The following is a 14800-nucleotide window of genomic DNA, read 5'->3' as shown; positions in this document are numbered from 1 at the left end:
AGGCGTGCCCGTCCATTTCCTGGTGACTTAATGCTGTGACCTGCTTTGCGTTTCTGTGCTGGAAATTTGTTAAATATTGGGGCCCTGCTGAAACCAGAGAGGTAAAATTCCGAGCTGCAGTCATCAGCCTGTGTGTCAGCTGTTAGTCACCACTGAGATATGTGGAGAAATCAAGGTGCTGGGCTGCTAGGCTGGTATAGAGATTAATTTCTTGCAATTTAGAATACAAAATAGAAGAGTAGAGAAGATCAGCACTCAGGCTAGGAAGTGAAAAAAGTGAGCCATGATGTCTGTTTTCCCAGCCACGTTTTTATGGAGTTTTTGTGATAGTCAGGTTTGTTCCTTCCCATGTGTGTAGCTGCGCTTGCATTTGAATGTATTAGCTGCAAACTGCTCTAGGTGGCTCAAATTTTATCCTTTATGCTGCATGAATGTCCTGAGCTCAGGCCCTGCCTGCTTGGTCTTAGAGCCTTCACTTGCTGTCGGAAGAACTGGATTCATTTGGAGCTGCAGCTGTCTGCTCGTCACACGCACGATGGACTGCATAATGTGACTTCCAGCTAGGGTGGTGGTGGCACTTTAGTCACAGGTACACTTGAGGAAGCTCTAATCTTGCCATGTTTTTTTTCCTACAGTTGGCATACTGTGTTGTACAGTTCTTGGAGAAAGACAGCAGCTTGACAGAGCCAGTGAGTAACCTTGCTTAACCTCTGTGTGTCAGTGAAGTCCCAAAAAGCTTCACAGCTTCCTTACAGTACAGCAAGGGTGAAAAAAGGCTAGAGACGCTGGGAGTCAACTGGATTGTTTACTGGGTTTGCCTGGTACCCTGTGGGCAGAAGGGGCTGTGCTGCTCATGTGCAAGCCTTTAGCATTCTCTCCCGAAAGCTTCAGGAAGGTGGGCTATAGTCTTCCTTTGTGCTTGGGATCTTGGTGTAGCAGAGGGAATGCTATACCAAGCTGTCCTTTCAGGGCAGAGCTCTCAACTAGTGACAGATGCTGCAGAGATAAAACATATGGCCATCTGATATCTGATGGAACCAGCATGAGCTCATGAGGGCCCTGAAATAGTAAGAGTTCACTCCAGATTGCCAGAGTCGGCTGAAAAACTGTGGGGATGAGGTTAGGAACCTGGGACGCAAAGCTCTACTTAGGCAAGCCACCGGTCCTTGCTGAAAGTATTCTGCTTTCTGCTCTAGCATCAGTTTGCTACCTCCATAGTGTTAAGTCACATTGTAGACACATTTGCCTTTAGGATGTAATACTGAGAAACAGCAGGTTCTAAAATGTGTGAGCAGTGTAGATGGGGACCTCACATATTCCAGTTAGTGGTTGCAGTGTTAACCAGGCTATATGCTGGCTTGGCAGAGGGTGCAAGCAGGAGACAAGTGTTTCTCCACCCACTGCAGGCCAGGAAATGTCTTCTACAGAGCTGAGCTTCACAGCCTCAAAACAGCAGATGGCCAAAGAACGCGTACTTGTGTCACTGTAGCAGGGAGCATCAGAAAGTGTGAGCGTTTTAATGAGTAACGCTAGCTGAGGTCGTTCTGTTCTCTGGCTGAAATGTGTGTGTTCATGGTGAGCCTGACTGTGCTCAGTGGAAGCTGGTCAGCTGTTGTCAGCTTTCTGGCTCCTCGGCTCTGACACCAGCAGTGCTGAAGCAGATCTTCAGCTTTTCCTTTAAATGTGGATCCTTCATTTGCTGTGTTCCCAAAAGCCTGCTCTGAAACAAACTGTGTAAAGTAGCTTCCTGATCATGCTGAGTACTTCCCGTGGCTGACATCCAGTCTGACAGCCTCCTGCCAAAGCACTTAGTGTAGGGTGAGGGAGAAGAGGGAAATGGAAATCTATCAATATTTCCAGGATTCATTTTGCAGCTTATTCAAATAGTAAAGCTCCATAGCTCATCACTGCTTCCTACCTAAAGGATTAGTGGCCTCTGGATTAGAGACCCTAGCTCTGGTTCGGTGCTTGTGGAAAGCAGTGGGATGACCCAATTTCATTACCTTCAGTGGGTGTTGCGTTGGGTCTCAACCAGACATGGGAAGGCTGTGTGCCACAGATTGTGTCCTGTTGCAGCATCCCGCTTGTGAAGTTTTTGAATAGACTCCTGAGATGACTGGGGTCATTGAAATCTTGAAGAATTACAGGGCTTGTGTGTCAGTGAGGCTCTGAATGCACTAGGAGATGTTGCCACCGGTGCTGAAAGGAGGCCAGATCACTCATTACATCCACACTCAACTTAGACTGCGGCTCCCAGAAGCTTGCTCAGCAAGGCCTGACGTGGTAGCTCTTGCGTTAACAGCAGTCTGAGTGACTGCCAGGTGAGCAAAGCCTCAGATGTGCTCGGTAATAGCAAAGATAGACTCGACACACCTCGCACCGCCTTAGCTGTAGGAGAAATTACGCCTGAGTCACCGAAGCTAACTCTTGCCTGAATGGGAGACCTGAGTAATGACAAACACTGAGGATACCAAACTGTTGGCTTCTCAAGCCTTGAGTTGGTGGAAACATAGTGCTCAGATGTTTCTAATCGTGCTGTTGCATTACCCACTACTGTCCCTCCACTGCTGTGAACTTCCACTTGAGTACTGGCTTTAGGATCAGGTTACTGAAGTACACCGAGCTTAAAAGAGCAACTCCTACTAGCAGTTGTATGTGAATCTCATGTCCACAGTTAGCATTTCTGTAAATGCCATGCCAATGGCTCCAACAGAGTGAAGATCTGCAGGATCTTGGATCCCGCCTTTAAGTGTGTCTAGAAGCAGATGGGTAGGGAAGGAAGCAATATTATAAATAAATAAATAAAATCAAGTGGGATATAGTCCTTCCCCTAGTATGGTCTTCCAGTATCTTGTAAGCAGTAGTTTACTCAGCCAGAAGTTGCGTCTGCATTGTCATACTTAATTATCACCATTAGGTGTAGCTTCCATAAACTTGTCTGTTCCCTTCTGGGGTCTGTTTGGACTTTGAGTCTCCACAAAGTCCGGCAAGAATGAGCTCCATAATCCAATTACTTTTGTGTGTCCTTTTCCTTGTCCCAAACCTATCAGTTGCATTATTTATTGGGTGCTCCCCAGTGTTCAAGCTCTGCGGTGTATTGAATAATGATTCCTCAGTGACCTTCTCCATCGCATTTCCAATTTTATTAGTTGATCTTCCGTGGTTGTTCCACACCATCTGCCAGCTGCTGCCCACTCTAGTTTGAGCCTTCTGTGTTAAGCTGTGTCTGGGGAGAAAAAGTGGTTCTAAAGTTTGTGCTTGTAGTACAGAATCATAGCAGCTGTCTTGTGTGTAACTTGGCAGAGTTTGGGCTTTTTTTTCTTTCTTCCCCAGGAACCCATCCTGACTTTCTGAGAAAGTCTCTTCTGTTACTTCCTCCCCTCTGCTGTTGTGACCCTTAAAAATTTATTTCACAGCTGATGTTAACTTTCAGCCTCTAACACTGTCTCTGTACCTTCCCCACTCAGGTGATTGTGGGCTTGCTGAAGTTCTGGCCTAAAACTCACAGTCCCAAGGAGGTGATGTTTTTAAATGAGCTGGAGGAGATCCTGGACGTGATTGAGCCATCTGAGTTTGTGAAAGTTATGGAGCCCTTGTTCAGGCAGTTGGCCAAGTGTGTCTCCAGCCCACACTTCCAGGTGGGTTGCAGCTCCGGGAGGGGATGGAGCACTGGCTTGTAACCCACTTGGCATGTAAGGGTGACACCAGAGCTTTTGGGCTTGTCTTTGTGGATCATTGGCACATGGAGGTGTGACCAGGGTGAGTATTGGGGTGACAAGTGGTTGGGAGCGGTCAGAATCCTCACCACGACCACAGAGCAAGCTCATCCAAAGAGAAAACCAAGTGGATTGGTGGAGCCCCTCTGGCTGCACTGTGCTATTCAGCACGGTGTATTGCAGCAGGCTAGAGCTGGAGCAGAGGTGCTAGGAAACAGAGGAGATCCATCCAGTGTCACCCTGTTGCAGTAAAACCAAGCTGGCTGCAGAGTTGAAGGGAGGCTGACCAAAGAGACAATGTGCAGAGAAGGTACTTTGTATTATTCTGGTGTCAGTGGTAAAGAGGGAGGTATACTGAAAAAATAGACTGGAGTCTGCTTTTTCTTTGTTCCCACTGAAGGGAAGCTGGCTGTAGTACCAGGCTAAAACAACCTCTGTGGCTGGTAATCTTGAGGTTTAAAATGTCCAGGGTTGCAGGACCTGCTTAGTAGCTCCTAGCAGGTATTCTTGGTTTACTGGTTTAGGTTGCCATGAAGAGTGTCCAGGAAGAAGATAGCTTGCTGATGAAACACATGGCTGATCCAGGTATGCGTGGGATGTTAAGTAGTGACATAGCCCTCTCCCAGAGCGAATGTAACTGCACAGTGAGGCAGACTGGCTTCAGTCTGTCTTTTGATACAGAGAGGTACAAAGTCACGTGTTTACAAGCTGAAAATTGGGTCAGTCTAGGTCACATCTGTATGTAAAAGATCACTGTTTCCTGGAAAGGACTGGAGGAGCCTGACAGAAACCAGCTGGACGTGGGTTACTGGTGAGGTGATGGGAACCAAAGGACTAACATGACCTTTGGGCATGGAAGGAGCTACCATAGGGAGCTAAGGAGCTTGAATAAAGTAGGGTAAAGGCTGGAGGAGAGGCATCCTGTACTTGATAGCAGCCCTCATCTGCTGCCAACACTTTGAAAAACAAGACTGAAAAACCTGGAGAAGGTGCAAACACTTCACAGCCTAAGAAAATTAACCCCAAAGCTGTCCCATACAGTCAGGCTGAACAGTCTCTGTGTCAGCAGCTTGTCTGAGAGCGAAAATAGGAATTGACTTATTGGTAAGTCTGAACACTTTGGTGGGGGAGAGTTTTCTCTGAGTGGATTGTGTGTTAATCTAGCAGACAAAGGCTTAGCAAGATCTAATAGCTGGAAACCAAAGCTAGGTAAGTGAACATGAGGTGAGTTTCACTTCGTTTACTCACGTGCAACAATATGTTAAGGGGATATAGTGAGTTCTCCATCATCTGAAATATAAAACTGAGACTGGATGTCTCTCTTCCTAAGTTTTTAAGCTATTCTCAAGCTAACGCTAGATGCAGAAATTAGCTTGATGATCTGCATTGCCCAGATTTGTGGTTAAATATGAAGAATCGTGGTTGCATCTATCTCTATGTGGAAACTTGTAAGACTTGTTTGTCTTGTTAAAGCAGGATGGTTGCCCCAAGTTTTTCCATATTTTCACCCTTACTAAATCGAGGGGAATCAAGTGTAGGCCTGGTGGCTGAAGCATGCTCCAAAGCCCAGAGAGACTCTGTTATGGGGGAGGAATGGGAGGAATGGAGCTTTACAGCCTGGTGAAATGAGGGAGTCTCGGAGCTAGTCTGAGCTGGGACCTGGAGCAGATGGCATTACTGTCCTCAAGTGTTGCGTAAAGGATGTTGGAGTCATCAGTATATTGATGGTAGGCTTGCCTAGTCAAGAACTTGAGGTTTTCCTCAGGAAAGTGAGAAGTGCCTGGCAGAGGCTAAGGGAAGGAAGGCTGGGCAGCCCAGATGAACGACCTTGTAGAAGTTGGCGAAGGTCAGCCCTGCTGCCTGCGCTGTGAGGAAGCATTTGCTCCTCGGCTGGGTGGTGGCAAGCTCTGGTCTCGGCACTGCACAGTTTCCCTGTGCACCACAGGTGTTACTGGAAGGAGACTCTCCAAGGATGGCTTTCTCTCCCGCTGCAGGTGGCAGAGCGAGCACTGTACTATTGGAATAACGAATATATCATGAGCCTGATCAGCGATAACGCAGCCAAAATTCTCCCGATCATGTTTCCAGCGCTCTACAAGAACTCCAAGAGTCATTGGAACAAGTAGGTCTTTCCCCACGTGCCCTGGCACTTGTGCATGCAGGATTGCTTGACCTACTAGCAATCTTTGGGGCATGCTGCTATAGTGTAATGATGCATGGCGCTCGGTGACTCCAGATGCTGAGGCAGACGGGTTGTTGGTAGTATCAGCACGGAAAAGTGCCACAGCAGACCCCAGTAGCCTCTTCTGCAGGGGGTCAGGCACCTGCAATGACCTGCCTTGGGGCCATTGAGTCTCCCCAGAGTTTGATAACCTACATATCACTAATGGTGCCGGTCTCTTGGAGGTATGCTGTACATTTTCCAGTTGACTTTCTGGCTGCTTGTTAACTAATGGTCGCCCATATGTTCTCCATGACCTTGGCTAATGCAGTGCTTGACTCCTTGAGTACAGGGAGAATGGAGAAAGCAGAACTAATCGGGCGATGTTCTGTGTCAAATCAGTGCCTTCTATGTGTGATTCCTCACTACTAGTCTGTTCTATGGTTCTTCCATCGACTTCCTTTCTTCCAACTGCTTCTTCAGTTGATTCCTTTACCTGCTTAATTCAAGTTGTAAAACTCCCTTCCTTTTAATGAGTTAGGTAATAATACTTAGTCCACAGCCAAGATCCTAAAATCTTCCAGCAAAAACCACAAGAAGACCAAAAAAAAGTCATCTTCCCCTATTCTAGAGGGTGGAAAAAAGCAAAATAATTGATTCTAGGGAGGCTGGGCAAGTCCAGAGCTTAGGAGTATACTGTGGTAGCAAAGACAGGCTTATGAGGTGGAACTGGTTTGCAGAGAGCTCCACGCTGGTCTGCTCTTTGCCTGCTTCCTTCTCTTCGTTGCATCAGAAAGCACAAACTTAGCCACCAGCACTCTAAAGACTGGGGTTGACACAGAGACGCAGCCATGAACACACACAAACACCCAGATATGCACATATGTGCAGAGGGGCACATCCATGCACGCACACACACGTACGATGTGTGTGGACATACGCACATGTGCGTGCAGGCACACTCTCAGTGTTACTGTCCTTCCTGATCAGAGTTCAGACAAGGACTTTACGTTCTTGTCTGAAACTCTTCACCAGTTCCATTTCCATCTTGCACCAGTCAACATTCATGATTCTGCTGTTTCTGTCTTTTCTTCTTGTCTCCTTCCCAGTGGTATGGCAGAAGAAGTCCTGAAGGTGTTTTTCTCTTATTTCTCCTTGTCTTTGTTTTAGCACTTCAGCCACATCTTCTCAGGGCAGGTTGAGTACCTGAGATTCCCCTCTTCCTTCCCGTAGCTCATCTGCTCCAACACTTTGTCAGACAACCTGCGTAAGTCCAGCAACACTGGAGCTCTTTCTTATTCCCTCCGTAGAGCTGGGAAGGCACAGAGCTCAAATCTACTGAGTCATCTTTTGCCTCTGGGTCAGGGATTTCAGAGCCAGCTTCGATACTTGTTTTTATTCCCCGGGAGAGTCCTCATCCCAGAGAGAGCTCACACACAGTGCAACCTATCAATAAATTGCTGACATGAAGTTAGCTTTTCTTCTGTGATATTATTTGCGCTGGTTCTCATCTCTACAGGGCTGCTGAATGTCTGTGTTTTGGGCAGCCCAGTGACAAAGCTCACGACTGAATATTGGGCAGCCCAAAAAAGTCATTCTGTACATGCAAGGTGAACTGTGGGAGGCACTAAAGCTGGATTAGGTGAAGCCACCTTGAGAACAGCCCTGAGCAGGTCCCTAGCATCCTTCCTTTCCAGTTTCTGACTACAAGAAATAAATGAAGGAATGCGTATTTTTGCACTCATTAGTCTGACAGCAATAGAGCAGACCTGACCCAGTGGTTTTCTCTTTCTTCTCCGTCTCTTTCTCCCTGTGTGATAGTCTCTGCTGTGTTTGTGGAGGGGGTTTTCCCATGCTAAGAGCTGGGACTGTGTGAAAATCTATTGTCATGTTGCTGTGGTATATGTGTTCCTGCTGCTGTTAGCTCTTGTCTGTGCTGCTGGTGCTAATTCAGGGCTGAGAACCTGGAGGATACCACCATGACTTGTTCTTCTTTCCTCATTTCTTTGCAGGACAATCCATGGGCTGATCTACAATGCACTGAAACTGTTCATGGAGATGAACCAAAAGCTTTTTGATGACTGCACGCAGCAATACAAGGCAGAGAAGCAGAAGTGAGTAAGAGGTTCTTGCCAAGTAACTTGAGCTCATCCTGGAGTCTCCTTGGGGTACAGTAACAGATGGTAGATGCCAGTAGGCAGAGGGGAAATGGAAAGGTGGTGCAAATAATTTTGTCAAAAAGTAGGATTCCTCAGCAATAACTATATGTAGGGATGAGAAGAGATAAAATGCATGCCCTCATAAAAATCTTCTCAGTTCTGCTGAAGCAGGTAGCTTGGAGAAGAGTGACAGAGTTTGCTGGGTCATGAGGAGATAAATTGCAATGTAGAGGAGTCAGCTTTGCAGAGATGCTTATGCTCTGCCTTGGAAATATTTACCAGTTTGTATATGGCGTAGTGATGCCAGTGGAATCCTGCTTTAGAAAGACTTTCCTGAAGAGCTTTGCTGCAGTGGGCATAATGCGTCTTTCATGCCACAGGACACTTTCAATTTCCCAGTAATTAAGATGGAATAATACCTGGAATTTCAAAGAGGAAATGGTGGGAATAAAATCTAAGTTCAGTAAGTACCTGTACCATGATGCTGCAAAGAGGAAAGACTCCACTTTTTCTGCTTCCTTGTGCTGGTTTTGGTGCTTGTATGACTTGTCTGGGTAAGCTGAGTCAGTTTAGTAAGACAGAAGGAAACCTTTTTTTTCCTAGATCTGTTTTCTGCTGACTTAGTGACATAAAATAGCTGCTGGATGGGCCAGGGCTGGCACAAGGGTGGCAGTGGGGAGAGCGGGGCTAACCCTTGCTGGCAGTGGGGAGCTCTGGGATACATTCAGTTGTTTTGTGAAGTAGTAATAAATAAAAAAGTTGAAATAGGATTTGGAGTTTGGGGAAGGGTAACCTGCATATGGTGAAATGAAGGTTTTGTTAACATCTAAATTGGGAGCAAGCAAGATTTTTTTTTTCCCCATTCTAGGACATTTGTGAAGCCCACAAATGTCTGCATATATATTTTAAGTCACAGTGACAGCACCTTTACTATGAGACCTACCAGTGTTTCCATCAGGAGCTTTTTCTACCTGTTTAGTTTCTACCCATGCTGACCTGCTGAGAGTGACTGTTCCCAGCACTGGTATGTGGCTGATGGAGGGTTGTTCTGGAAAAGGCCAACAAAGCAGCTCAGAGCTGTCCAAGAAGTGGATAGGTAGAGCTGCGCTGTTTTCTGCTCATGTTAAGATGATTTTTTTTTTTCTCTAGTGCCTCTCTGCCTAATTATGCTTCAGAAAACCTTATGTTGGGTTTTTATCAAGGATAGACCTTTTACTCTCCTAGGTAACCAAATTTGGTAAAATGTCAATTGACAGCTTGGTGGGCGGGATGTAAAAAAATTACTTTTAGCAGCCGATTCTGAGATGAGTTTACCTACGGTGAGTATGATACAGTTCCTCAGCTAAGTGGGACTTCCCAGCCACAGGGACCCCAGCTAGGGAGGCTTTTCTGTGCAAAAGCAGGAAGGCTCAACTCTACTGTTGCTAGCACAGCATTATCAGCTTGTTCATGCCTTGAAAATTGTGAAAAGATCCCCCTCCGAAGGGATTCTAGACCTTGGGAGAGAATGTTGTGAATGGTCTGTAGGGACAGGCTGGGAAACAACTAGAAAGGGAAATGGGTAGCAGAAGGGAATGGGGTAGGACAGCAGGCTTGGGAGGGAAGAGCAACTTATTGGGGCGAGGAGGTGGAGACTTTGGGCAGAGGGGGCATGGAAGTGGTGGTGGTGTTATTCTTAATGTCAACAGGTAGGAATGGGATAGGTAAAGGGAAAAAATTAGAGGAGGAAAAGTGAGGAGATGGGGGATTGTAGAGTAAGGGGCTTGGGAGTGGGCAGGACAACAGTGGGGGCAAAGAGCATGTGCTTGGGAAGATGAATTAGAAATCTGGGTTTACTAAAGCAGTATGCCTGAGTTCTTTTCTTAAGTCCGTTGTGAAAATGTCATCTTTTCCCTCTATGTCTTTGAACTATCCAAGAAATACAAGCACATCTATGTGCACTGAACAATGTGACCACATGTTCTTGAGTGTAATAGAATAAGTCATTGCTGGACTGAAGGGGGTTAGAAAAAACATGTTTCACAGGCAGGAGAAAGTGTTGTTTAGTGGTGGAACGAGACTGTTTTGTAGCTGAAGAGTCTGCCTCAGAGTTTGGGATGCCATTCTTGCACTTCCCCTACCCATTCTTCTTTCCGCAGTGCTGTGACCTGTTCTGATGAGCAGCAGGTCCCGTTGCCTCGCTTCCAGTGAAGAAGACATGTTGCATCCGGAGCTCATTTCTGCTGCCTCCCTGGCAGAGCTGACTGCAGGCCGTGCCTGTCACTGAGCAATAATGTGCCATTGCAGTCAACTGCCATTTTCTTTTCAAACACGGAGACTTAAACCAAGTAGAAATAGTACTTTTTTTTTTTTGTAAGAAAAACCTGTGAGGCTGTGATGTCGACTGCCAGTGGAGTAAAGCAGCGTACCGAAGGCTGCCTGTGGGAATGCTGGCTGGATCACTGTAATGCGGGATTGACCTTTAGCTGTGCGATGCCTTGCTTTTTCCACAGGACCTCAGCTTATTCAGTGAGACTGACAGGTTTTAAATGCTGAGGCTTCTTTAGCGTAGACAGAAAAAGGAAGAGAGACCTATGCTTTTCAAATGAGCAGCTAAAGACCTTGTGCTATGAACTAAAAAATAGCATGTGTGGGAAGGACTGGACATGCGAACAAATCCAGTAAATGTGAAACAGTGGAAAGGAGAGAGTTTGTAGGTACATAATTAGGCTGCAACCAGATGTTGAGAGGCCTTTTTAGAAGAGGCTTAGCCATGTTTTTAATTCCTTACCATGCCTACAAGTGACGTACCAGCTCAAGCCTGTCACAGCTGTAGCCAAGGCTGGTCATGGAGGGCCGGGCTCTCCCCAGGACACATGAGGAGGCTCTGTGCTGTTCAGTGCAGATGGACTGACTGCGCCTTACTAATCTCCTCAGACATCTTGAAGATATTTGAATTATCAGAACCCTTCAGAAAACAGTGGGGACGTTGGAGCAGATGGATAGTGTCCTGTCCTGAATGTTCCCTTCCGTAAAAGTGTGAGGGCCTTGAACGCTGCCTTTCAAGAAGCATGGTGCCAGCATGTCCTGGGGCCACCCTGACATCTCTCTGGTAGGAACTACCTTGCCTCCTTCTACGTAGGCCACAGCAGTGGGAAGGAAAAAAATACCTCCCAATATAGCTCTGCTTTTCCAAATGTCCTGCCAGTGGCTTTCCCATACTGCTAGTAATGGGGTCGGGAATGAAGGGAGCCCATCGCCTTGAAAGCAGGGCTGAGGGTGCTGCTCCCATGGACTCAGGGCTGTCCCGTGAGACATTGCTGTTTAAAACGGTAGGATTCTCCAAAGGCTCACATGGGTGAGCAGCAGTTTCAGGATATTTCGCATGGAAAATTTCAGCATCCTTTCGGGACATTTCACATGGAAGTGTCCTGGTGCAGGAGGTAAAGCCAGGCTGATTGATGAGATTGGGAAGAAACTTCCCCTATAGATGGATGTTGGACAGCTGTAATGCTAAAGCTAAGTCAATGTGGCATCAAAATAAAGATGCAACTTTGTTTCATTCTTTGGAAATACTTGTTTGGCTGAAAAGAGTGATCACAAGTGTAAAGCTTGCAGATTTTTAGAAGCACTGCTCTTAGTCAGACCAGGTATTCTCTTTGCAAGGTGGCCTTTTGCAATATCAGCTGAGCATGTGATGGGTAAACTGGTGGATCTCAAAGTGCGATGAGGAACGGATGGCTTCCCAGATGTTATTCGGACTGCTTTGGTGATCTGAAAGGAAAGAACTGGTGTTAGAGACACATGGGGCTGAAGGAGTGGGTGAGTGCCCTTGGCTCACTCTGTACCAGACCAGTAATGTGATGTGGTCTGACCAGACAAAATGAGCTTTGTTACACCCTTACATGGCACGGTGGTAGACACGATAGCGGCAAAGTAGGCATTGCTTTGGAGGGGCAGTGGCCTTCATGATGTGAGGGCCTTTGCGGACAGACTTATCGGTCTACATTTCCAGTGGCAAGATTAGAGTAATACATATGTTTCTGTTTACCAGACATTAAAAAGGATTCTGGAGAAATTGGGGATGAGGCAGGAAAGGGCTAGGGAAGATCAATGCCCACAGTCCCCTGCAGAGATCTCCAGAGCTCTGTCAGAAAACGATTTGTGGGTTATTAATTTGGGGTTTGATGGTTTGGGGTTTTTTTGACTGTGTTCTCTGATGGAGAGAGAGAGAATGGCAGCTTCATTCTCATTTTTAGCCTCCTTTCTTACATATATTTCAAGAGTGCAAGGTGATTACAGAATATAAGAACTTCCTTAGCATGGGTAGGCAGGGCACTAGAGAGACCAGTATCTGGGATGAAAGCCAGACAGTTAAAATGAGAAATAAAGCAGAGATTTTTAGTGCAGATGTTTAAAACGTAGAAGAGAATAACAAGGAGCGGTGGATGCTCGCCTGTTTGCAGGGAACGTTTGCTGCCCTGGGATTTACAGGTGGCCCTGTTGAATGGTCACTTAAGGTCTGTGCCAAAATCAAGTTCAAGAGCTCTGCCTGGGGATTTTGGTCTGGTGTGTTATGGCCAGAGGGAGAGGGAACTGTGGACAGTTTAGCCCCAGCTCTGTTGGAAATGGCAGTTTGTCCCTCTGCATCTATGGGGCAGCAGGAAAATGTGTGTTTGACATCCAAACTGGTGTTACTGCTTTAGTCCAGAAACCAGTCGCTCTGGTCCGCTCCTGCAGAACAAAGCCGGGGAAAAAATACCTGTGCAGCCCACTGCTGTCACCCTGTGCTCTGAGCTGAGTGAGGAGCGTGCCTGCCTACCTCCTGCTAGCTGCAGCGCGTCCCGTCTTCTTGTCACATCTCACCTGTAGATAGAATTTGGGTGCTCTGAAGGACAGAGCAGCTCTTCTTCTCACCTGCACTCTTCTGCTCTCTCTTGCTTTTGTCTTCCTGCGAGCAAAAGCTGCACTTTCCCCGAGAGTTCACACTTGTGCTCTCTTTATCTCTCTGCAGGGGAAGGTTCAGGATGAAGGAACGAGAAGAAATGTGGCAGAAAATAGAGGAGCTGGCGCGGCTGAACCCCCAGGTGAGTAACAGCAGGACCTAGGATGAATTAAGACAAGAATGCACTGGGAGTCTTGACCTGCTTCCTCAGCTTGTGAGAGCAGGCTGTAGCACCTGATCTCAGCCCTGTGTGCACAGCTACAGCGTGGTCTGTCCCTCCCAAAACCCAGTATTTTGAGGATGCTGGCAGTGTTTTACCAGCCTGGCCCTGTGTAGCACTGACTGCTAAGTAACGCCTTACAGAGAGCACGTCCGTGTTTATGGACTCCTCATGCAATGTGCTGCGGCTCAGAGGCCACAGGTAGGGATGGGTCAGAGAAGATGCTCCTTTCCTCTCTGTGTACCCACTGCTACCTTTGCGAGTGCCAGAGAGGGTGGCTGGAAGAAGCGTGCCATGCTGTGGTAGGATGCTGAGGGAAAAGGCTTGGTGTTGGATGGCGTGCTGACTCTCCAACTGTCTCTGTTGTCTGCAGTACCCCATGTATTACGCACCTCCACCATTGCCTCCTGTCTGCTGTATGGAAACAGAGACTCCGACTGCAGAGGATATACAGCTACTGAAGAAAACGGTGGAGACAGAGGCTGTGCAGGTGCGTAGGTGCCTAGGGTCCTTCCACAACTATTCTCAGACAAGCCAGGACATCAGCATAGTCAGTCCAGGGTCCAGCAGCCAGAACTGGCTCTGTCCGAGTGTTCTCATCCCTGATTGTTAGAGATCACCCTGTAGTCTGAAGAGTGGAGTTTATCTAACCTTCCCATTCTGGAAAAAAGTGCAAGAGGGATTTTTCTGTGCCCTTTTGGTCTGCGTTTGGCCCTGAGCCTGTTCTGCAGAATTCTGCGGTGTCACCAAGCGTATCCTAGAGCAGTTGGAGTCGGAGAATGGGGAGGCCGGAGGGGTGAGGGGTTCGCTACTGATCCCTGACTCCTTTGATTTGTCTGTAGATGCTGAAAGACATTAAGAAGGAGAAAGTTCTGCTGCGCCGGAAATCTGAGCTTCCTCAGGATGTCTACACTATAAAAGCCCTGGAGGCCCACAAGAGAGCAGAAGAGTTTCTCACCTCAAGCCAGGAGGCTCTCTGACGGGCTCAGGAGCTGGCCCGGGAAGCTCTGCCCCATCCCTTTCCCCCAGGGGTCACAGAAATGCACTCAGTTCTCATGTATAAATAAGGAATGAACATGGTGAGCTGTGCAGGTCCTCCACTCAATCCGCATCCCTCCAGAGTAGATCTGGTTTTACGTTATAACTTGTATCTCACCATTGTCACGTCCTCCTGCTGTTTCTCCTTCCTCTTGCTTTTCCACCTTGGGTGTGCGTGCGTGAAGGGAGCCTGCCTGACCTGCGATTGTATCAGCCCAGGCAGGAGTCGCTTCATTTCCAGCTGCCGTCTGTTTCTTAACTCTGCCTGGGAGCCAGAGCCTTGCTGCCCTGCAACAAAGGCTCGATGTTGGCCAGAGACTACCGTGTGCGGCTCAGCATGCTGCTACAAGCCCCAAGTGCCCATCTCCGCCTTGCCTGCCCCCGTGCTGCCTGTGCAGCCAAGCCCTGCGGCGGTCGGAGGTTAGGCTGAGCTCAGGGCAGGAGCGTGTGGCAGATTTTTCGGGGGGCTCTGCTGCCTCTCTTCCCTGCCTTGGGGTACGGCTCTGCAGCTGGAGGGTCTTATGTACAGCAAAGGAGATGTTTGCTTCCATTTTTCTTTTGCTTCAAGCCCCTCGTTCTGCT

The 14800-nt window shown here is 47.6% G+C and overlaps 1 protein-coding gene across 1 annotated transcript in view; it reads left to right on the top strand.

The window, feature by feature from the left end:
* The window catches only part of PPP2R5D (protein phosphatase 2, regulatory subunit B', delta), a 27069-nt gene extending 12580 nt beyond the window's left edge, over positions 1-14489 (top strand). Inside the window, exons 9-15 of the mRNA XM_009706959.1 lie at positions 636-689; positions 3468-3638; positions 5711-5838; positions 7890-7991; positions 13030-13102; positions 13554-13670; positions 14023-14489. Coding sequence (XP_009705261.1) covers positions 636-689; positions 3468-3638; positions 5711-5838; positions 7890-7991; positions 13030-13102; positions 13554-13670; positions 14023-14160 — 783 coding nt within the window. The 3' untranslated portion in view covers positions 14161-14489. The remainder of the gene's footprint in view (positions 1-635; positions 690-3467; positions 3639-5710; positions 5839-7889; positions 7992-13029; positions 13103-13553; positions 13671-14022) is intronic.
* The last annotated feature ends 311 nt before the right edge of the window (positions 14490-14800 follow it).

Source organism: Cariama cristata, unplaced genomic scaffold, assembly GCF_000690535.1.
Source record: "Cariama cristata isolate BGI_N322 unplaced genomic scaffold, ASM69053v1 scaffold6579, whole genome shotgun sequence".
Lineage (NCBI taxonomy): Eukaryota > Metazoa > Chordata > Aves > Cariamiformes > Cariamidae > Cariama > Cariama cristata.
The sequence above is the reverse complement of the archived record's forward strand: the minus strand, read 5'-3'. Positions and strand labels throughout refer to the sequence as shown.